This window comes from Stenella coeruleoalba (genome assembly GCF_951394435.1).
Source record: "Stenella coeruleoalba genome assembly, chromosome: 3".
NCBI classification, from domain to species: Eukaryota; Metazoa; Chordata; class Mammalia; order Artiodactyla; family Delphinidae; genus Stenella; species Stenella coeruleoalba.
The window spans coordinates 165,334,236-165,357,200 of NC_137148.1; the positions used below are offsets into that span (position 1 = coordinate 165,334,236).

A 22,965-nucleotide genomic window follows, 5' to 3' on the forward strand; every position below is an offset into this window, starting at 1 on the left:
TAGGGAATCATTTATTAATGGGCTTCCCAAAAGAAATAAAATGGAAATTTGGAGAAAAACAAGGGTACAACCAACAAAGCTAGCCCTTTTCCCCTCCAGGAAAGAAACAAATTCTGAACCTTCCATAACCTCCGCTAAGGAGCTGAAATTTGCAAACCCAGATAAACATCTGGGCGGCTCTGCAGGGCCCCCCCCCCACAGCTTCCTGGGGCCCCAGCCCCCCTCTCTGCCTCCAGCTTCCAGGCCTCTGCCACCGGGAGGAGCAGGTTCCCTCCCCCACACGACCCCCTGAGGGAGGCTGCTGAGGCCGGCAGGGCCTTTTCTGTTTCCCATAGGAAGTTGACTTCCAGGTCAGCTGAGGGGAGGTTTCTGGGGCCCACCAGGACTTGCTGGAGTATCTCAGATGGTAACAAAATAACAGGGGGCACACAGGGGCCAGCAGGCTTTCCCGAGTCTGCTGAGGGATTGTTTCCAGCTGTCTGGCAGGAACATCAGGCACTTCTGGGGGCCGGTGAGCTTGTACGAGCACACACACCTACGAGTCCCTCCAGGACTGCTCCCCTCGAGGGAGATTCCCAGCCCCCTTTGGTGTGTAGGCTGCAGGGGCCTTCCCTGCCGGCTTTGCTTTCTGGTAGTAGTTGAGGCGCTTGAAGGCCTCCAGGTCCCGGTGGGCGCTCATGATCAGCCGGCTGTGTGGGAAAGGGTCTGAGCTGTGCTCCACCTCGCGGCAGAGTGGGACCATGCCTCACACTCGGGCACATGCCTCACACCTGCTCACACAGGCTCACACCCTCATGTGTACTCAAAGGTCACACACACACAGGCGTGCACACGTGCATAATCAGAATCTACCTGCTGCAGGGCAGGTTGTGACCCTTCTAGCCTCTCTTCAGCACCTAGCAACTCTGCGAGGGACGGGGGCCCAGGAACGGTAGAGCTTCCCAGAGGCCCCTCGCTGGGGATCCCGGGCCCACACTGACACCCCAGGATCGCTGCTGTACTGGGCCCTCCACCATCCTCCCGCGGCCCCATCCCCTCCACCCATCCCGGGGACTTGTGGATCCGAGCCCAGCCCTTACTTCAGGTTGGAGAGCTCGATGACGAGGCCTCGCACGGTGTCTGTTGCATCCTCCATCCTGGCGGCTTCGCAGGTCTTGATCCCCATTCGGGTCCTGGTGGGAAGGGAGAGAGGGCAAGAGGCCTTACCTCACTGGACAGCTCCACCAGACTCTGCCCTGGAGGGCTTTGCTGGGCCTCAAGCTGTCTTCTCCAGAGATGAATGCCTTTGACAGTCAAGAGGCCACCCTGGGCACAGCCCTGATGGCCGACCCAGCCGGCTCTACTGCTGAAATCACACCGAATCCAGCCACTTCCCCCACTGCCGTGGCCCTTGTCCGACAGCTGCCACAGCCTCCCCGACCCCCAGCTCCTGCCCCTACAGCCTGTCCCCGCTGTGGCCTGGGGGGCAGGGGAGGGCGTGGCAATGGAAAGCCAGCCTAAAGCCCCTCCCCAAAGCCCAGCATCATCTGCGTACCTCCAGACCCCAGCCCCTCCCTCCCGTCTCCGTCTCCGCTCCTCCCTGCTCCAGCCACACTGAATTCCTGGCCATTCCCTGAGCATTTCTTAGGGCTCTGGAATGTTCTTTCCTAAATGTCTCCTCCTTGCGGGGGTGGGGGGGGGTGGAGAAGGTGGGGGAAGGGAGCCCTCTCCATGACCACAGGTTAAAATTTTAACCCCTGCCCTGCTGTCTTTTTCTCCCCAACACTCTGCCATCTGACCACCTAATTTGTCTGTCTCTCGCTCACCCCTGCTCTGACCCCCAATAGGTGGAAGCTTCATGTTTTGTCCCACGCAGCCTCCCCAGTGCCCAGAGCAGTTCCTGGAAGAGCCGGCACTGGCGGGCGTCAGTGTCTATGGAAGGGGTGGATGTGCCTCTGTACCAACGTATCTAACGGGTGCAGCCTGTGGTGGGCAGGGGGTTGCCCAGCTTGGCAGCATCTCCTGGGTTGTCACTATGGGAACCCTGGTTCTGCTCCACCTGCCTCGGTCACCTTGAGACGACTGGCCAGTCCGGGGCTCAGTTTCTTGCCTTTTCTCCCTCAGCCATGGGCCACAGAACCAGACCCTGGGACCCACCTGGGGGCTTCCAGCCATCCATGGAGGCCGCCGGAGATTCACCCAGGAATCTCCCTCCTCTTTGCTCAAACAATAGTGGGGCCACTTTGACTAAACTGCCTCTGGTCCCTGTGCAGGGCGTGCGTGTGTGTGTGCGTGTGTGTGTGTGTGGAGGGGTGTGCAGGGGGTGGGGCAACAAGAGGTACAACTGGTACTATTTACAGATGTGTGTAAGGGCAGAAGGTGGGAGCACGGCCTCCCTCTCCCCTGAGGGGGAGGAGAAAGAGGAAAGAGACAGACTCCCTAACCCTCCTCCACACTTGCCAGACAGAAACAGAAGCTTGGCCATAAATAATCAATAAGCTGCCACTCTGCAGAGAGGCCAGTTCAGGTTCAAGGTAACGGGAGAGGACTGTCGCTCAGTGCTAGCCACCAGCAAGGCTGGGAGACAGGAAAGGTGATGGACTGTGAGAGGCTCCGGGGTGGGGGGAGAGGACCCCCCCAACACACACTCAAACACACACACACACACACACACACACACACACACACACACTCCATAAGCTGGAGGAAAAGCACACCTGGTGCCTGCAGGAGGGAAAGAAGGTGGGCTGCCTTGGGGAATAAAATCAAGCAGGAAGGGCTTCCCTGGTGGTGCAGTGGTTGAGAGTCCGCCTGCCGATGCAGGGGACATGGGTTCGTGCCCCGGTCCGGGAAGATCCCACATGCCGTGGAGCGGCTGGGCCCGTGAGCCATGGCTGCTGAGCCTGTGCGTCTGGAGCCTGTGCTCCGCAACGGGAGAGGTCACAACAGTGAGAGGCCCGCGTACCAGCCAAAAAAAAAAAAAAAATCAAGCAGGAAATAAGATGGGGCAGGTCGGAGACTCTGGAGGGCCCGAGGGTGCCAGAGAGGGGATGGCCCCTGTGAGCCAATGGTTCTTGGCCCTGTCTGGGTCCACTCCCCCTCCATGGAGATTCAGGGAAAGCTCTGGACCTTCTCTCCAGAAAAACGCACAATGTGCATTAAATCAAACACAGAGCTGGAGGCATCATCCCAGGGGTCCTTGGGAGAGATGCTAGCTTGGGTGCAGGTTGCTGACGAGTTCTCTACTCGCGGGGAGCAGGGGACATGGGTGGTTTGAAAGTCGGGGCTTAGCAACCTTACTGGACCGAGGAAAGTGAGGCCCCTCGAGGCAGAGCCAGGGCGACCTCCTACACTCTCATCCACAAAATGGGAGCTCAAAGGGCTGGGGTGAGGGAGAGCATGGGGGCTCTAGTGCCAGGAAAGCAGCCACTCTCTCCCCTCCCAGGGACAAGAGGAGGACTCCTGTCAAGGAAAGCGTTCTGGGGTGGCCTCCCACCCTGCCTACCTTGGCTGGGCCTCAGCAAGGGAGCCTCCATCGGCACGTGGGCTGGTGCCAGGCCAGCAAGGGTCCAGCCCGCTCCCTGCAGGAGACAACTGGAAAGACAGAGCATGCACACCTGTGAACGGCCCAGCTGGGTGAGCCCTGCATAGGGAAGGAAAAGTCAGGCAGGGGAGGTCTGGCTTCTCCTCTGCCACGCCAGGAACACCGAGGCTGGACTCCTGCAGAGGAAAAGTGGTGTGGGGGACAGATGCCACGACGGCCAGACCTACGGGCCACCAGCCCGGGCTGCTCTCACCCTCCCTCTTTGGAAAGAAGGCAGAAGGGCGATACTGGGCCTGACCCTGGGGTCCCGTCCCGGGCCTGCGCCTTTCGACAGGCTGATTTGTACTGGTGGGCGGCTCCATCCACACGTTCTCTGTCCCTGACAACTGAGGAGTGGTGCTGTCTCCAGCTTGTCCTGCAGTATCTAGAAGGGTACAGAGAAGACCCTGAGTGGTGGCGACTGTGGCGAGGTGGGCATCTGGCATGGAGGGAAAGAGGTCGGCTAGATAGGCCACAAGTTTCATGTCAGGAAGAGATTTTGCAAATGTATTTTGAAGGGAAAATTCATAATTAATAGGGGAGAGAGCCAGATAACTCTGAGAAGCTTAAATTTCTAAATGTCAACGGTGGTTTAATTTTCATGGAAAATGTCAGGCTCAGTCGTGGAGGTGACATACGTCCTTCTGAAAAGAGGCAAAGAGGCTGAAGTGGAGCGGCCGGCCCAGGGCTGTTGGGCCTTTTCTGAGGACACTAAAGTCCTGGGGTGGCGGATGGGGTGAAGGGCTTGCGCTCAACCTGCAAAGGGTCCCTGAATCCAAAGGAACAGACGTGAGGAACTGGCTGCAGCCCGGCGGCTCTCGCGTGGGGATGACTCCGCCTCCAAGACACTTAAGTGTCCGAAACCACTTTTGGTTGTCATGCCCGGGGGAGAGAGTGCTCCTGGCACCTGGGGGTGGAGGCGAGGGACACTGCTCAAGCCCCTGCTGCGCACAGAATGGTGATCCAGCCCCCAACACCTGTAGTGCCGAGGTTGGGAAGCCTGCTCTAGGCGATACAGTTTCTCCCGTGCACCTGGCTGACTTTCACGGAGGCAACTCTGTGACTTAAAATACAATTTGAGGGCTTCCCTGGTGGCGCAGTGGTTAAGAATCCGCCTGCCAATGCAGGGACACAGGTTCGAGCCCTGGTCTGGGAAGATCCCACATGCCGTGGAGCAACTAAGCCCGTGCACCATAACTACTGAGCCTGTGCTCTAGAGCAAGCGTGCCACAACTACTGAGCCCACGTGCCACAACTACTGAAGCCTGCGTGCCTAGAGCCTGTGCTCCGCAACAAGAGAAGCCACTGCAATGAGAAGCCTGTGCACCGCAACAAAGAGTAGCCCACCCTCGCCGCAACTAGAGAAAGCCCGCGCACTGCAACGAAGGCCCAAAGCAGCCAAAAATAAATTAAAAAAAAAAAACAATTTGATGCCACGGATTCACCCAACTCACGGCACCATTCTTGGTCATGAGGGATAGTCTCTTTCCCAACAGGTACCACGGCTCCCACCAGGGTTGTGTCAATGTCATGACAAAGGCGGTGCTTGTATTGAATGTGTGGGGACCACCCCTGTGGGCTGTGAGAGGGGCCTGGGAGTCAGTGTTTTAAATGACACTGCTTGTGGGCAGAGGAGGGTTCCACCGGCCCTGGGGTGAGCACCACGTCCCCAGGGAGTCGCAATGAGAAGAAAACACCAAGTGTTCCTGTGATGGCAGCTGGGTTTGAAGCCAGTCTGTCACTGCTGTGAGACCCCAGGGCCCCTCCTCTGAAGCGGTGCTCACAGCTGTGCCACAGTGAGGTCGAGGGATGCTCTCTCGGTCCACCAGCGTGCCGTTCCCATGTGTCCCTGCCCACAGGGCTTGCCCGCACCTTCCATGGGAACCTGTGCCTGGGTTGCCCCGACTTGTTCAGGAACGCCCAGTGTCAAAACAAAACGTGCCTGGGCGCCCACAGCCTTGTCAGGGCAGTGCCTCCTCTCCCAGCAGGGCTGTCCACCCCAGCTGCTGCTAGGTCCCCCGCACTGGTGCTGCCAGCTCCTCGGTGATTTCAGAGTGCACTCACTGGTGGCAGGTCTGGGAGGGCTTGCTCCTTTGCCCTCTGGGCACCACCCAAGGTCCCAACTGCTTCCCCAGCCTTATCCCTCAGCCACAGCCCAAGAAGCCAGAGACTGGGGATGACTTAGCTCTTCTTTCCAAGAGAGGGGTTTGCATTTTTCAAGGGATGCAGCTTTAGTTATAAAGTTTCAGCTCTGCCCAGCACCTGAGTGCCCACCTCTCCCGGCGATCGTGTTTAAACACTATGACCGAACCGCGGTGTGACTCGATTTCTGTGCTCTTGCTCATCTGGTGACCACAGCAATGTGCAACGGGTGGTACAAGGAATTGGGGCCGGGGCAGGGAGGGCCGGGTCTGCAAAGTCACCGGGTAGGCCTGTGTCACAAATGACCTCTGGCCATCCCTTGGGAAGGCAGCGCCTGAGACCCACATTAGCTCAACCCAGTCACATCCCCCTCTGCAGTGGGAACAGCTGGCTTTCTTCGGCTGGGCACCAGATGATGTCCTTTGCTTGTTTGGGGGCTGTGTCGTATGATAAGACTCTTTTAAGTGCCGAAATGACAGGGTACAAAATGCTCACTCCGGGAGAGGCAGGTGGGAACGGTGCTACTGAAAACCTCATGGGGGCAGGGACCATGCCTGATCTGTTCACTCCTGGCATAGAGCAGACTCTCACATCTTAAAAACATTTTCAAACAACCAATAAAATGAAGTTTTAAAACAGGGACAGCCAAAGAAACGGAGGCCATGTTTGTGAAGCGACATGGGCTCTGCGTTCGTTCCAGGACGGAACAGTTGAGGCACAGCTGCAGAATCAGGCCAACCTGGGCACAGACCCAGGCTCCTCCCCTCCTGGCTGCCTCATCTGGGGCAGGTGCCCAACCTTCTTCAGCCTCTCAGCCACACCCAGTGTGTGAAAAGAGAACCACCTACCTATCAGGGCGAGGCTGCAAAGCACTTAGCTCAGGCTCAAGTGCGCCAGCAGCCAGAGATGTGGCGCTACCTGAGGGGGCGGGGCCAAAGCAGGGACTGCCACCTGCCCTGACAGGTGACCGCCAACGGCCAGCACAGGCTCAGCAGGCAGATCCCTGAAGGACGCAAAGCCCCTAAAATTCCAGCAGACAAATGAAATTCCATGTATGTGTCTGAAAAAGAATTGTATCTGGGCCCCCAAATGACCCTAAAGATGGGCAAAGGTTCTTTCCAGTGGGGGAATGAAGTCCCCGCCCGCAGGCCCAGGTTTGAGGTCACTGGCTTCTTTAGGTCACCCCATCTGGTCTGTCACCCTCCATACATCCCTCGGGAACCTCCGGCCAGAGCAGGGCACTGAAGGGTGGAGGGGGCAGGTGCACCAGAGGCCCTCCCTGGGCTGACAAAGTACATGTGTGTCACATCCCGGGGCTCTTCAGCTCTCACACAGATGGGCCCCTCATAGAAAGGTAGGTCTATCCTCTCCAGAATATCACAGACTCCACAGCTGCTGAAGCTGTGACTCAGACCCCTGGACTCATCTGCTGTACAAACAGGTGGCCACGTGCCCACCTTTCCCCCACTACCGGGTGGTTTGGGAGGGCTTGTGGCCATTTGGCACCTATACTACGACATCTCGCTGTAACTCAAGGAAGCTCTTACCTGTTCAGGTGGGGCTTCAAAACCAGGGGCTTCCAGGGCATCCTGTGTCTGGCTGTCCGGCAGGAAGTAGAGTTCCATGGCTGAGGACCCCTCCCAGACAGCCTGCTCTGAAGAGTCAGCAGGGTGCTCAGGCTGGCCTGCCGGGCTTGTGTGGGCCTCTGGGCTGCCCTGACGTGCCCCAGCATCCTGGGGAGGGCCGTCCACTGCTTCTCTGTACGCTGGTGGAGCACAGGCTCCGAGGGACAAACTGCGCCCCTTGAGGTCTTGTTCGTGGCTCTGGCTCCCTAACTCAGCTGCCTTTTTAGCCACAGGTTGTGACAGCAAAGGCAGCAAGCACATACCCCCCAGCCCTTCTTGATCCGGGCCTGGTACCTGTGTCTGACCCACACCTGGACCCATTTGCAAGGCTAAAGGGCTGGAATCCCCAGCACCTATTGTGGGCTCTTGGCTCTCGTGAGCCGGAGCCAGGGAGGCTGCAAGGCCCCCCGGGACATCATCAGGGGGCTTGTCTTCCCGCCTTGCCTCCTCTCTGCCTCCTGTGGTCTCCCCATTGAGAGGCATGCAGCCGAGCAGGGCCCTGCTGTGGCCTCCATCAGGAGCCTTCCCACTGGGAGAGGCAGTCACCCTGGCGTTGACCGTCCCGCCTGGCCCAGCCACCCCCAGAGCCCTCTGTTCTGGCTCCGTGGCGTCTGTGCTCACACCTGTGATGACAACAGCCCCAAGGCGGGAGCACCTTGGGCTGCTATAGCTCCCCTCTGCTCCCCCGCCAGTCCAGCTGGGCGTCTGCAGAGGCCCAGATGGGCCCTGGGCTGCAGATCTGGGCTCTGGGCCCAGGATGCCATCTTCTTCCTCCTGGCACTCCTCAGGCAGCTCAGCTCCTGCTTCCCCTCGGGCACCTCCCTCCTGAGGGGCTCCTTGGTCTGGCTCCTCTTCAGCATCACTGCCTGGCAGGTGCCCTTTCTGGCCATGATCACCTGGAAGCCAACCCTCCTCTGTGCTTCCACCATCTGGCACGTTGGTCCCATGCTTTGACAGGTGGTCCTGGCTGGCCCTCTCTGAGGCCGAGGGCACTGTCCCCCACTCCAAAGAGGCAATGCTGGAGGCCAAGGGCTGAGGATCCCCATCGCCAGGCACAGGCGTCACAGGGTTTTGGCCGCTGGGCTCGGGGCAGGCGCTGTCTGCCTGGGTCTGGTCTCCTGGGTCCCTGGTCTCCTGGAGGGCAAGCCCTGGGGACTCCTCTCGAGGCTGGCTTCTGGCCTGCTGGGCACTGGGTTCTGGCAGCGTTTCCTGAGGAGAGAAAAAGACTCAGCCTTGGGCCTTCAGTAATCAACAGCTCTGAGGATTTTTCTATTCATTACTGCCCCTGTACAAAGTCTCAGAAGCTGCACGGATGACGGTGCGCCCAAATAGGGATCAGTCCCCATGTTGGGCAGAGCTTCGTGCCAGGGGCTAGAGGGGGAACCGGAAGCAAGGAACCCCTCTTTTTTGTGGCCACAGCACACGTCACGTGGAACTTCCCCAACCAGGGATTGAACCCCCACCCCCTGCAGTGGCAGTGCGAAGTCTTAACCACTGGACCACCAGGGAAGCCCCAGGAACCCCCCTTTCTACCAGCTCCTTCTCCCCACCAGCACCAGGCATGTGGAGGCCCTCGGGAAGATCAAGGATATAAAAATCAAGGAGGTCCTGTGGATCGCACCAGCGTCAATGTCAGTTGCCTGGTGCTGCCAATGGACTACAGTTATGTAACATGCTACCACCGGGGGGTGCTCGGGGAGGGCACACGGGGGCCTCTCTGTACTGTTTTGTTTTTAATTTTGGTAAAATACACATAACCTAAAATTCACTATTTTAATCATTTATTTTTTGAAGGAAATGATCTTTTTTAAAAAAATGTTTATTTATTTGTCTGCATTGGGTCTTAGTTGCGGCACGTGGGATCTTTCAGTGTGGCACGGGCTCTGTAGTTACAGCATGCGGGCTTAGTTGCCCCATGGCATGTGGGATCTTAGTTCCCTGACCAGGGATTGAACCCGTGTCCCCTGCATTGGAAGGCGGATTCTTAATCACTGGACCACCAGGGAAGTTCCCACCACTTTAATCATTTTAAAGTGTATATAGTTCAGTGGCATTAAGTACATTCACAAGGTCGGGCAACCATCACCACCATCCATCTCCAGAACTCTTTCATCTTCCCAAGCTGAAACTCTGTCCCCATGAAACACTAACTCCCCACTTCCCCGGCTCCTGGCAACCCCCATTCTACCTCCTGCGGAATCAGTAGAATTTGCCTACTCTAGGGACCTTGTATAAGTGGGATCATACAGTATTTGTTGCTTTGTGTCTGGCTTATTACACTTAGCGTAATGTCCTTCAGGTTCATCCATGTGGTAGCATGTGTCAGAATCCCTTCCTTGGGACTTCCTTGGTGGTCCAGTTATTAAGACTCCATGCTCCCAATGCAGGGGGCACGGGTTTGATCTATGGTTGGGGAACTAAGATCCCACATGCTGCATGGTGCGGCCAAAACTAAAAAAAGAATTTCTTTTTAAAGCTGAATGACATTCCGTTGTGTGAATATACAATATTTTATTTGTTCATTCATCTGCTGATGGCTACTTCGGGTGCTCCCACGTGTTGGCTACTGTGAATAATGCTGCAGTGACCATGGATGCACAAATATCTGCTCCGTCATATGGATATACCACATTTTGTTTATCCATTCATGCATCGATGGACACTTGGAGCCATATTGTTTCCTTTTTTTTTTTGTATTTTATTTTTTTTTATACAGCAGGTTATTAGTTATCCATTTTATATATATTAGTATATACATGTCAATCCCAATCTCCCAATTCATCACACCACCACCCCCTGCTGCTTTCCCCCCTTGGTGTCCATACGTTTGTTCTCTACGTCTGTGTCTCAGTTTCTGCCCTGCAAACCGGTTCATCTGTACCATTTTTCTAGGTTCCACATATATGCGTTAATATACGGTATTTGTTTTTCTCTTTCTGACTTACTTCACTCTGTATGACAGTCTCTAGATTCATCCACATCTCTACAAATGACCCAATTTCGTTCCTTTTTATGGCTGAGCATACTGTTTCTGCAACCTCCTCTGAGTCCACATAATGCCCTGGAGATCCATCTAGGTGGTTATGTGTATCACACCTGTTTGTTCCTTTTTTATTGCTGGGTTGTGTTCCATGGTGTGGATGGACCATGATTTGTTCAACCATTCACCAGCTGAAGGACATCTGGGGTGTTCCCGGTTGGGGGCGATTACAAACAAAGCTGCTGGGAATGCCCACCACTCACTTTTTTTTTTTTTTTTTTTGCGGTACGCAGGCCTCTCACTGTTGTGGCCTCTCCCGTTGTGGAGTACAGGCTCCGGACACGCAGGCTCAGCGGCCATGGCTCACGGGCCCAGCCGCTCTGCGGCATGTGGGATCTTCCCGGACCGGGACACGAACCTGTGTCCCCTGCATCGGCAGGCAGACTCTCAACCACTGCGCCACCAGGGAAGCCCCCACTCACTTTTTTAGGTGTGTGTGTTCCAGAGACATCATGACCCCTGGAGCTCATGGTGGCAAGGACAGGAGAGCCTGCTGTAAGACCCACCCACCCCGACTCACACAAAAGCTTCTGAGAAGCATAGGGGTTCAGGGATGGAATGTGGGCTGCCTTTCTGAGTTTCACTACTTTCATGCAACTTGGGGAAGAGAGCTCTGGCCTCGACAGCTTCAGTGCAGGCACGGCTGTCCTGAGTACCTCTCACAGGCCTGCGAGTTGCTGGCATGGCACCTGCCATCCACAGACATCTGTAATGCTAAAAACAGGGTGTGTGTGTGGAGAGATGCAGGGCTAGCCATTGCCAAAGGAAATCAAGGCTGAACTTGGCTGCCAAGGTTGGGCCAAGAGGAAGGTCGATGGTAGGACCTTACCAAGCTGAAGGCCCCACTCCTGGGGTCCTCTTCCCTCTTCTCTGCTCGTCCTGTCACTGTCTTCCTGGGTTTTGTAAACTGAGGGACAAACCTCCCGGCTGAGTTCTGTGAACCAGATACAACAAGAAAAAAACAGCAGTAAAGATGAGGGAGGAATGACGTCTCAGAAATCAAGCAAGCAGACACCAGAACAAGTTTCTCTCTTGCAATCTCAAACTCTCAAGGCCCTTGCCTTCCATCCCCAGCACACCCTCCCACCAGCAGTTATTGATGAGGAATAGAGACAAGATCTCCAGCTGAAGGGAGGCGGCATCTTTTGTACATATGTCAGGCTGCAAAACAGGCTCACCTGGGAAGGAGGAAGGCGAACTGGCTCTTTTTCTGGCTGCCCGAGGAGCCTGGAAGGAGCTCCTACTTCCTCATAAGGAGAGCTGGGAGGAGAAAGACAAAACAGAGGAGGTTCTCAAGTCCTCCTACGCTGTTAACTTGCATAGTAAGACAAACAGCGGCAAATGAAATCCAAATGCAAAGTAGCGCCCAGGGTCTCCCAAGAGGGAGGCCCTGGAGCACCTGCTGAGAGAGGGTGGGATGGAGAAGGGGACATGTGACTGCCAAGAAGGGTGTGGAGTCCCACATCCAGAATCCAAGCTGCCTGCTCTGGCAGCACTTAAACTCTTATAATCCCAGGAACTGGCTCCTGAAGTAAGAACAGGAATTCTCATTTGGACTGACTGACACTCCAGCCCCCAGCTCTGCAAACAGTAAAGAAGTTGTAGATACAAAGAACACAGTGTCTAAAAAAACGGGTGTATTCTTATCTGCCAAAATTCGGAAGCAACTGAGATGGCCTTCAGTGGGTGAGTGGATAAATAAACTGTGGTAATCCAGACAATGGGACGGTATTCAGCGCTAAAAAGAAAAGAGCTCTCCTCTAATCAATACTCTGTAATGGCCTATGTGAGAAAAGAATCTAAAAAAGAGTGGATACATGTATATGTATAACTGACTCACTTTGCTGTACACCTGAAACTAACACAACATCGTAAATCAACTATACTCCAATAAAAATTTTAAAACATAAAATCATGCCATCTGCTTTATAAAAAAAAAAAAGATTGAGCTCTCAAGCCATGAAGACACACGGAGGTACCTTAAATGCATATTACCAAATGAAAGAAGCCAATCTGAAAAGGCTATGTACTGCGTGACTCCAACTACATGATATTCTGGAAAGAGCACACTATGGAGACAGTGAAAAGATCAGTGGTTACCTGGGGTTGAGGGGAGAGATGAATAGGTTAGGATTTTTACGGCCATAAGAAGACTCTGTAGGATACTGTAATGAGGGATATATGTTGTTATACTGTTGTGCCAACCCACAGAATGTACAACACACGGAATGAACTCTAAAGTAAACCGTGCACTGTGTCAATGTAGGTTCATCCTTGGTTAAAAAATGTACCGTTCTGGTGAGTCATGGTGATAATGGGGGAGGCTGTGCATGTGTGGGGACAGGAGGTGTATCGGAAACCACTGTACCTTCCTCTCAATTTTACTGTAAACCTAAAACTGCTCTAAAGAAATAAACCCTTTTTAAAAAAACTGGTGAGACTTATGGTTATGTCTAAATAAATGTGGATATGTACGTTGTAAAAAAAAAAAAGATCAAAATCTGGAACTGAAACTTCATGGTTTCAACTTTGGAAGTGGAGCAGGAAAACGCATGAAGCTACACTAATGGGCTTGAATCGTGCCAAGGGAGGTTATGGAGACAGAGTAACTCTAGATACTGATAGCAACCGCCTGTTTCAAAATTTTTAATTGGGATGGGTTGTTTGGGCGGCTTCTGGGGTACTGGCAAAGTTTCATTTCTCAACATAAATGTGTTAAACTGATTGCTTTATGTTGCCTTCTTCTGTTATATTTCTGCACGTGTGGTATTTCTTAATAAAACATTTAAAAAACAGAAACAAAAGAGTGGGAACCCACTTCTGTGGGTTCTGATTATTCTTATGGTCTCAGACAGTAGGGTGGGCGGCAGCCATGACCCCGTCAGCCCTGATATGGCCTCTCGAGGGGTGAGGGGCGTAGTGTGACATCACTGTGTCTGTCTGGGGAAACAGCTCAGGTGTGATACATGGCCCCTCTCTTCCTATCACACACACAGCCTTTAGCCCTAAGATTGCAAAGACCTGAGATCAGACAGACACACACCCCAGAAAATGGTTCTGTCAGCCAGACTGCATGCCTCAATTTTTCACTCAGAAAACGTGCTAGTCCAATCCATGATGCTTTCTCTGAAGACTTCAGGTAGCAGGAACCTTCCTTCTCCTAACTCCTGCTAACCCTTTCTACTCTGCTGTAGTTACATGTGGTTTAACCCCGTGGAGACTGAATGGTTCTCCAGATCTTTCTTCCTTTCCCCTACCGTGCTTAATTACATATTTTCTGAAACAATAAGGGAACTGGGAAACCACTGTGGTAAAGAGCAAAGGAACCAGACGCAGCCAGAACCCCAGCCTGCCTTGCACCAGCTCAGCGGCCTTGGGAAAGTCATTATGATCTCCCGAAGCCTCAGAGTCCTCATATGCCAAATGGGGACATAAACCCATGGCACAGTGCCGTGAGGATTAAATGAGCTGATGTGTGTAAAGTATTTATTATTAGAATGCTGCCTGGAACATAAAGATCTTTATTCTCTCTTATGGGTTATTGTTTCACAGACCCACCACTCCTTCAGTCCCCTCTTGATTAAGAGGGAATGTGGGATAAATATGGATTTGACCAACAGGCAGGGCAAGCTGCATTCTGCAACTAAGTGACCTTGAAAAATTCAAGGTCTTCCTTGCCCGTGGTTAAAATATCGACCTTTCTTGCTGAAGAGGAGAGTCCCCAGAGCAAAACTTCGAGAAGCTCAATCCAAGGGCCCCAAGCCCCTGTGGGGGATGCATGGCACTGGATGGGTCGTGTTGACTGGCCCCCTCCCCTTTGCATCCTGTGCCCACTGTCAGCAGAGAGGCTTGCTGGAATGTTCTGAGCCACCTACCTGGAAGCTGCCTGCCCTGGTGCCTCCGGGCTCTGCTCTGCAGAGGGAGCGGGTCCTGATCTGCTTTCTGTCTCTTCAGGGTGATGCCAATGGCCCAACTTGGAACTCTGGGGGTCCCCGTCAGAGTCTCCTAACCTTGGGTTCTTTGGAAGTTTTGGAGGACGGATTCCTTCCCCTCCTGGTTTAGAGACAAAAGAAGATGAAGGGGAGGGGGATGGCGGGAGCGTGCACTGCCGTGGCCGACCACCAAACACATCTGGGCCACTGATGCAACATGAGCAGGCTTGTGCAAAGGGCAGGAAATCCCTGCTCTGACGCTTGCCTGGAGAGTGAGAGATGAGATGGAATTTCATCCAGGTGGGACCCAGGAGCTTACATGGCCATGGGATCCAAAGGCTTTTAATCTATGGACTGGTCATGACTGACGTTCAATCCTGAGGTGACTGGGCCTGGCTCGGAACCACACGAGACAACCTGGCCCAGCTGACTGTCTCTCTGCGGAAGTGCTGAGAGGTGTGTGCTGGCTCCTTCGGGTCTCAGCTCAAATGTCCCTGCAGTGGCATCCTTGCCTTTTCTACAGAGCAACTCCTCTCGGGCCCATGCTCTGTTTTACTCACTTCACAACTTCTGCAAGTATCCGAGGCACCGGGTCATTTTCTGTCTCCTCCACTACAACCTGTTCCATGCAAGGAGGGGCCTCATCTATCTCACTCTCTGCTGGGTCTCAAGTACCTAGAAGAGCATCTAATAAACTGTTGGTGCTCAATAAATACTTGGCAGATGACCGAATAAACGCACAAGAAAACCCAGATCACCTCCCAGGAAATGCAGACAACACTACATTATGTACCACTCTGGTTTTCCACGATGCTTGCAGAATATCCATCCTGGGAAAACTGGGACCCAGAGTCATCGAGTGCTAAGGAGGTGACTTCTCTGCTGCCTCTTGGTCCCTGTTGTATCCCTATGATACCTTTCCCAGCATTGAAAGCAATTTAGAGCCTAAAGGTGCATATTAACATCTATTTGTTGAATGAAGGAAATTCCCTTATACAGAAACTGCCCATAGTGGCTGGCTTGCAAAACCTCTCCAAACTCTGGCCCCAACTGACCCATTTATTCAATGAACAAATAATAAGGGTTGACTCTACTGAGTTCCATGCCAGACACTGTCCTGAGAACTCAGCTGCGCTATGACAAAACTTCAGGCAGGGCCCTGATGTTAGGCCCATCTTATGGACGAGAAAGCTGAGGTACAGGGAGGCTGGGGAATCTGGAACAGCATCCAGGCAGTCCAGTTCCAGAGCCTCCACACCTAAGTACACTTGAGCACTTATTGAGCACCTACTGTGTACTGCATCTCTGACTAGGCAGTGAGAACAAAAAGACAAACCAGACCCGGCTCTGATTTTCTTGGAGGTCAGTCACGTAGACCCTTTCCAAACTCAGCTCCTTACATACCTTGAAGTAAAACCATTGAATAAGGCCCCTCTCTCCAACATTGAATGCTAGGGTCCTCCTCAGCATCCGTTCAGCTTTGGGGGCTTCACTAGACCACAGTGGCTTTCCTGTAATTTCTCCCAAGTCTGTCAGTTACGGTTCGTGTGTGCCCATTTAGAACTTCACCCCACTGTTACCTGATTAGCTCTCTCAGGGAGAAACATCTTTTTTTTTCCCCTGACTAGATCTTGAAGCTGTCAAGGGCAGGAACTGAGTCTCATCTTGGTATCATCTTCACCCTGCCTCCCACCCCCCACCTCAGGTGCCTACGCCAGCACTGCACCCAGAGCAAAGCTGCGATGAATGTTTCTCACACAAACACATTCCCACCTTGTGGTCTGCCATAAAATGCAAAAATATAGCAGTTTCATTTACTTAGTTTCTTTAAGATGTCCAAACACTAGCTTGCTTTGCTCATCCAATGGACATTTATTTGTACCAAATAAAAAGCAAAAATATCAGAAGTGAAGAGGCTCCCATTTCCTTTCTGTGATCTGTTCCCACAGGATTAATTTAAGAACTAAGGCAGAACCTTGTGTTCAACACCAGAGGCCAAAGACATCACAAGGGAAAGGGCTCCTTTCACCACCTGCCAGAATCTTCTTCCTTTCTCTCCACGCCATCCAGGACACACACAAAGAGCTGTCCTGGGCCAGCCCAGGGTCCACTGAGCAGGGGAGTCCACTGCAAAGCGAGGCCCCATATGACCTGCTGTGGGTGGGCCTGGCTGGCCCCAGCTTCCCCCTCGAAGGTCAGAGAAATTCCTGTGCCTCCAAACAGCTTGTTACTCATCTCTGCACAAAACACCTTCAATCTGTTGATAGTATCTTTCCTGTCCCACATCTTGGGAAAAAAGGAGTGCTACTCTCGAAGTTCATTAACCACTAAGTGAAGGGGTCATTTCTAAACTTTTAAGAAATTTAAACTACCTTAGCCAATGACAGGAAAATGAAGCTATACTATGTAACACTGGGTGTTTTCCTTTTCGAATGAAGGAATTCTATACATATATTGAGAAGTAAAGACAGTCTCGAAATACCATGAAGTTTAAAAACAGAGGTTGCAGATCAGTACGTGTGATGATTCTAGTTTCCAATAAAAACACTGTATTTGTGTATACAAAGAAGAAGTTTGGAAGAAGTAGTGTACTGAGGTTCATTTCCTGTTTTTTATGCTACACTATATGGTTGATCGTCATCCTATGGTTGAGGGGGATGTTAACATTAGGGGAAGCTGGGGGAGGGTAGACAGAACTCTGAACTTTTTTTTTTTCCTTTTTTTTTCTTTAGCTTTTTAATGACAAATAATATAGAACAGAAAAGTTAGCATAGGTGTACAACTCACTGCAAATTCATAAAATGAACAGTGTACTTTACATCTAGATCAAGAAACAACACATTGCCAGGAACACACAAGTTCCTCTCATGTTTCTTCTCCAGGCACAACGCCCTCAAAGGTAGCCACTGTCCCTGATTTCTTTTCTTTTTTTTTTTTTTTATTCAAACAGAAATGAACTATGTTTACAACTTTTCCGTAAGCTTAAAGTTGTTTCAGAATGAAAAATTTCTTCTTAATCTGAAAGGGCAATGATAACAGCAGCATGTATTTGTGTCCTACCATGCATCTACTCTCCGTGCTCTACAAACTAATCCACATGTGAGCTCTAGGGCACAGTTCTGTACTTTGGCACTATTGACATTTGGGGCCAGGTCATTCTGTGTTGTGGGGACTGTCCACCACATTCTACGATTTTGAGCAGCAACCCTGGCCTAGATCCACTCAATGCCAGGACCAACACTGCCCCCCCCCGCCCCCACCACCGCCCACACACCAGTTGTGAAAACTAAAAATGTGTCTAGACATTGGCAAATGTCCTCTGGAGGTCAAACTGCCCCCCCCAACGGGTTGAGAATCACTGTTCGAAAGTAAAGCGTAGGTGCTCTTATCCCCTACAAATAGGAGGAAAGTGAGACACACAGTAGGTCATCTGCCGTCATACAGAGAGATGAACCCAGGTTTTTGGCTCGAGAGCGAAGCAGTTCGCCACACACCAGGACATCAAGCTCTATTCACGGGTCATCTCTGAGAGTGGGCCTGCATAGAGGCTGGACCCCTGCCCTGAAGCCTGGGGGCCTCCCCTAGGCTGTGGGATCCCGCTAGAGGCTGGGGGAAGCTCCACAAAGCTTTCCCTTTTTACTGTAAGCACTTCTCCATGAGTTACATTTGTATGAAGTCATTGCATGTACGAAGTCACTGTTGTTATTTTAAGGAGCTTGGTGTGATCATCTTAGCATTTCTGCAATAAGCCCACCTTCCTCCTGTAAGCAGAAGCAGCAATAAAGAGGTGTCAACTTGAATGGCCAAATACCTGAGGTCCGAAGCTTCTTCCTCTTACTCATTTTATCCCTCCCTGGAGAAATCTGAAAGCAAGAGCAAATCTCGTCATTACAAGCAGTTCCTGCCTCTGGGTACAGACCCAGTGGCCTTGGCTGAGGCCACCCCACCCCCACCTGGGCCCATCTGGCTGCCCCAGGGGTCGCTTGGGCCCCAAGGGGACACAGGGTGGGAGTCATGGCTACCTTGGGCTACGGCCGAGTTAAGAAGTTAAACTCCTCCATATGGCAGAGAGCAGAGGGGGAACTGCCTATCTTCTGTCCAGGGCCTGAGAGCACCTGGGCCGCCCCCCTCTAGTCTCTAAGATGGGGCAGCCCGTGTGAAGCCCCCTCCCTCCAAGCTGGGACCCTTCTAGGGACAATGCAGGATTTTCGAGGTGACACGTGGGGCCCTTCAGGGTCATCGGAGGACTTTAGAGCGGCCACCGGGGAACCCTTCAAGGGGTGGGGCGCCCTTCGGGGGATGCCTGGGGTCTTGGGGAGGCAGGAGTCGCCGCCACAGGTCAATTCCTTCCAGCCTAGGGGGCCAGACAGGCCAAACCCAATCTGGGCCAGAGAAGTTGTCGAGGTCCCTCTGTCCTTAACAGGAACTGGGAAGATCTACCTGGATCTGTTGGGGGATAATTCGGTTAAATAATTTGCGTACGATTTTTCTGAGATAAGAAAAGGTAAAGTTGGCCCTCACGGAGGCCGGGCAGCTGGGGGTCCGAGGCCTGACCACTGTGGACCCGGCTTCTGGTTACCAGGCCCACCCTAACCCTACCCCGGCCACCGAAAAGCGAGGAAGGCCCAGACCAGCGTCGCCAGGAGAGGCCGGATCTCGCAGGTGGCCAACCGTCGGCCTCCACCTCACCTCACACCCGCAAACACTCCACCTCTTTCCCTCACACTTCGAGGCCTCGTCGCGCGCACGCGCGATGCCAACACCGCCCCTCGCACTTGCGCACGCTCCGCCTCTTTCCCGCGCAGCCCGCGGCACCGCCCATCGCTCCGCAGCGCGCCTGCACGCTCGCGCACTGCCTGCCGGGAGTTGTAGTTTCAGTGCGGCGGGCCCTGCAAGTCGGGTGGCTGCGCTCGGGTTCCGCGGAGCCCAAGGGCCGAGGCGGAAGTGGGGCGGCCACCCGGGAGGCCGAGGGTGCGAGGTCGGCGGTTGCGGGGCGCCAGCGAGGGGCGTGGGATTCAGGAAGGGCTCGTGCGCGGCCATAGGCCCCGGGGGAGGCCAGGCCAGGGGTCCGGTGGTCCGAGTATCCAGCCTGGAAGATGCACAAGAGGAAGGGACCCTCGGGAACCCCGGGCCGAGGAGCCGCCACCGCCCGCCAGGTGAGTCTGTACCCCACGGCCCGGCCCAGGGGACCCTTCCCACCCTTGTCACAAATTCAAGGGAGGGCCCCACCCCCAGGGGAGCCCGATCTTCACCCCAGGTGAGCCCCGGTCCCCGCCCCCCTGGTTAGGTTCGACTCCCAAAGTGCGGCCTATTGGCCCCGGCTCCCCAGCTTCTGGCGCCCCTCCCAGGTCTCAGGGCCACCTGTTGCCGCAGCAGCTCCAGTTCGAGAGGGGAAGGCCTCGGACCTGGGGTAAGAAAGGCAGTTACGGGTCTCCTGGCCTGAGCACTCGTGGAACCCTCGCATCAGCCTGGCCAGGTCAGACTCTTTTATCCCCATTGTATAGATGAGGACACTGAGACCCAGAGAAGTGAAGACACCTGCCCAAGGTCATAGGGATTAACTGCTTGGCCAGAGCTAAGCACAAATCCAGAGCTGCTGCCATGAGCCCACAGAACTGTGGTTGGGCTCCTTCTCCCTCCCTCATTGCCTTTACCCCAGGCACTGGGAGAGTTTGATTTTTCTCAGCTTTGATGGAAGGAGCTCAGGCCATAACTTAGTGCCCAGGCATTACAGTCTGAGTGACGTGAAGTTCCCTCCTGGATTCTACACGTTGGACACTTGGCTCCACCACTCTAAGCCTCAGTTTCCTCATCTGTAAAATGGAGCCTCTAAGAGTCCTTATGTCACGGGATAGTTGCGAAAATTCATTGAGATAGCTTATGGAAAGTGCTAGAACATAGCACTCAATAAGTGTTGTCATCATCATTATTACTATTAGATGGAGACATATATGATTGCCAATATTTGGCCATTTTTGATCCAAAGAAAAGGGGTTAATTTTGTGTACTTCAACCTGATATTATCACATCATGGTTGGTCATTAACCAGGATAGGATAGGAAGACAGGTATGTTACACAGCAAAGCCCCCAATTCCAACTTCTACGTTGTCTAGGCTTCTATTTGCTCTTGACGCCTCCAACCTTCCTTCATGGCTCGCTCTGCCAAAGATGCTGGAAAGGAAAAACCAAGGTGTGCAGAGTGGCTTTGCCGTGGGGCAGGGTGTGGGGCCTTCCTTCCCCACTGACCTTGGCTAGCAGCACATCATGGGTGTGGGCTTAGAGCAGGCAGTTGGGTCTCTCTAGCTGCCCTTTGCCCCATGTTGATCTGTGCCAGAGGACCTGCCCACCTTGGGACATCTGTTGTATTCTGGGGCCTGTTCTGGCCTCCTGGCACTCCCCAGGGAAATGGCTTTCCCCAGCTCTGGGTTCCCTTCCTTCCAAGGGGACTCCAGGTCCATCATGGGTGCCTCGAGCTAGCTGGGGTGCATTCCAAGGTCTGACTGAACCCCCATTGTTCCCACAGCTGGGCCTACTAGTTGACCTCTCCCCAGACGGCCTGATGATCCCTGAGGACGGAGTTAACGATCAGGAACTGGAGGCTGAGTTCTTGGCTTTGGTGGGGGGCCAGCCCCAAGCCCTGGAGAAGCTTAAAGGCAAAGGTAAGACTCTGAACACACCCTGAACATTTTGTGAGCTCCCTCTGTGGGCGGGGCTTGGAGCTGGGCTCTGGGGCGATGGTGAAATGGAGACAGAGAAGGTGCCTGCCCTTCTGGCATCCACAGTCTGGGTAAGAGTTAAGCAATCAACTCTGGAGCCAGAATGAGGTTTCGAATCCCACCTTTGCAACTTACTGGCTGTGTGACTTGATGAATTCCAGCACCTGTGTGGGCCTCCGTTTCCCTGTTTGTAAAATGGGAATATGACCACACTTACATCACAGGAGTTAATCTTCTAGTGTTCATCAGGCACTTCACACAGGACGTGGCGTGCCCTCCAACCCACTGTTCCGTGACCGGGGCTGGGATGGGGAAGGCACAGAGCAATGGGGGAGACCTGTGAGCTGGACAGGGCTTCCTGGAGGAGGCACCTGCAGTAGGGAGGGCCAGGTGAAGAGTGGGGGACTGCTTCTGGGGGGTGGGTCACAGCACATGGAGAGGCCCTGGAGGAGATGGCAGGGGCCAGGGGACTCTGCAGTGGTCAGGTGGGGCTGGAGCTCGGGGCAGAAGGAGCCTTTACACTTTGTAGCTAATGCAGTTGATACTCGTTATTCATGGATTCTGAATTTGCGATTTCACCTACTAGCTTAAATTTATTTGTAACCCCCAAATCAGTGCTTGTAGTACTTTTGCAGTCTTTCACAGACGTGCACAGAGCTGCAGAAAACTTGTCTCCCGATGTGCACGTTCCCAGCTGAGGCGACACTCCGCCTTCTTGTCTCAGCGCATAAATAAGTATCCTTTCTTTGGTGTGTTCAGTGCCACATTTTTCTCTTTTTTGTGCTTTTTGTTGGTGATTTTGTGAATCCACGTGGCCCCCAAGCGTAGTGCTGAAGTGCTGTCTCCTGGTCCTAAGCGTGAGCAGGCTGGGATGTACCTTCTATATAAGCTTCATTCAGGCGTGACTTATAGTGCTGTTGGCCTCGAGTTCAATGTTAGTGAATCAACAGTATATATTAAATAAGGTGTCTTTAAATAGAAGCGCACATAAGACAAGGTTGTGTATTGGCTGGGGGACAAAAGTGTGCCCAGAGGCTCACGGGAACCTCATGCTGTATTTCCTCCAGGGACAATGGTTCAGTATTTGCTCATTCCATGTCTGCGGCAACTGTATAGCACATGGATACTGCGGATAACCAGAATAACATGAACAACAAAATGCTGACAGTATGCTGTTCTAAGAGCTTCACTTACCTTTAGTCCCCACAAGCTACCTATGAGGGAGAGACTATTGTTGTCCCCATCCAACAGATGTGAAGACTAAGGCCCAGAGAGGTGAAGTGACTTGCCCAAGGTCCCGCAGTGAGAAAGTTGCAGATCTGGGGTTCCAACTCAGGCGGGATAAGGAAGAGATGAGACCAGAGAGATGGGCGGGGAGGGGGATCATGCCTAGCTGGCCCGAGGGCAATGGGGTGCCGTGAAGGGCCAGGAGGGGGACATGCTGCCCCACCGCCTACTACCCTATTTTTCGGGGCCGTGGGTGACCAGGACGGGAGACTGGGGGCTCTTGAAGGATCCCGGCCCGGCTGGGGCCTCCCCCTGCCTCTAGGTCCCCTGCCCATGGAGGCCATTGAGAGGATGGCCAGCTTGTGCATGAGAGACCCGGACAAGGACGAGGAGGAGGGGACGGACGAGGAGGATGTGGAGGCTGATGATGACCTGCTGGTGAGCACCCGGAATGGGGCAGGGGACCTCCCTTCCGTTGCTGCCCCATCTGGCAGGCCCTCACGACTGGCCCCTGGCTGTGTGTCCCTGCAGGCGGAACTGAATGAGGTCCTTGGGGAGGAGCAGAAGGCTTTGGAGTCCCACCCTCCTGTGGCCCAGGTATACCTCCGAAGACACTGGTCCCTGAAGCCCAGGGTTCAAGGCCTTCCTCTTCCCCTCTCAGCCATGGGACCTCGCTCTGGTGGCGGGACACCACTGAGCCCCAGTTCTCTGCCCTGGGAA

The 22,965-nt window shown here is 53.5% G+C and overlaps 2 protein-coding genes across 8 annotated transcripts in view; one reads left to right on the plus strand and one right to left on the minus strand.

The window, feature by feature from the left end:
- BRME1 (break repair meiotic recombinase recruitment factor 1) lies at positions 1-19,341 on the minus strand (the record flags this gene model as incomplete). Of its 3 annotated transcripts, none has more annotated exons than XM_079917181.1 (9): positions 1-689; positions 1,080-1,172; positions 3,485-3,573; positions 7,252-8,538; positions 11,199-11,303; positions 11,548-11,629; positions 14,245-14,422; positions 18,113-18,164; positions 18,991-19,341. In XM_079917181.1, 9 exons carry the CDS (start codon positions 19,339-19,341, stop codon positions 536-538), a joined length of 2,391 nt encoding a protein of 796 aa, XP_079773307.1. In that variant the 3' UTR covers positions 1-535. The 3 variants fall into 3 exon arrangements, with proteins under 3 accessions (XP_079773307.1, XP_079773308.1, XP_079773309.1); XM_079917182.1 differs by lacking the exon at positions 18,991-19,341 and adding an exon at positions 18,742-18,984; XM_079917183.1 differs by lacking the exon at positions 3,485-3,573 and having other exon boundaries at positions 18,991-19,051.
- The window catches only part of CC2D1A (coiled-coil and C2 domain containing 1A), an 18,192-nt gene continuing 14,452 nt past the window's right edge, over positions 19,226-22,965 (plus strand). For 4 of the 5 annotated variants that reach the window (XM_079917177.1, XM_079917178.1, XM_079917175.1 and 1 more), the window contains exons 1-4: positions 19,319-19,457; positions 20,826-20,961; positions 22,568-22,683; positions 22,777-22,842. In XM_079917177.1, coding sequence (XP_079773303.1) covers positions 19,398-19,457; positions 20,826-20,961; positions 22,568-22,683; positions 22,777-22,842 — 378 coding nt within the window. In that variant the 5' untranslated portion in view covers positions 19,319-19,397. Of the gene's footprint in view, positions 19,280-19,318; positions 19,458-20,825; positions 20,962-22,567; positions 22,684-22,776; positions 22,843-22,965 lie in introns of those variants that run through there. The other variant, XM_079917179.1, reaches the window with a different exon arrangement.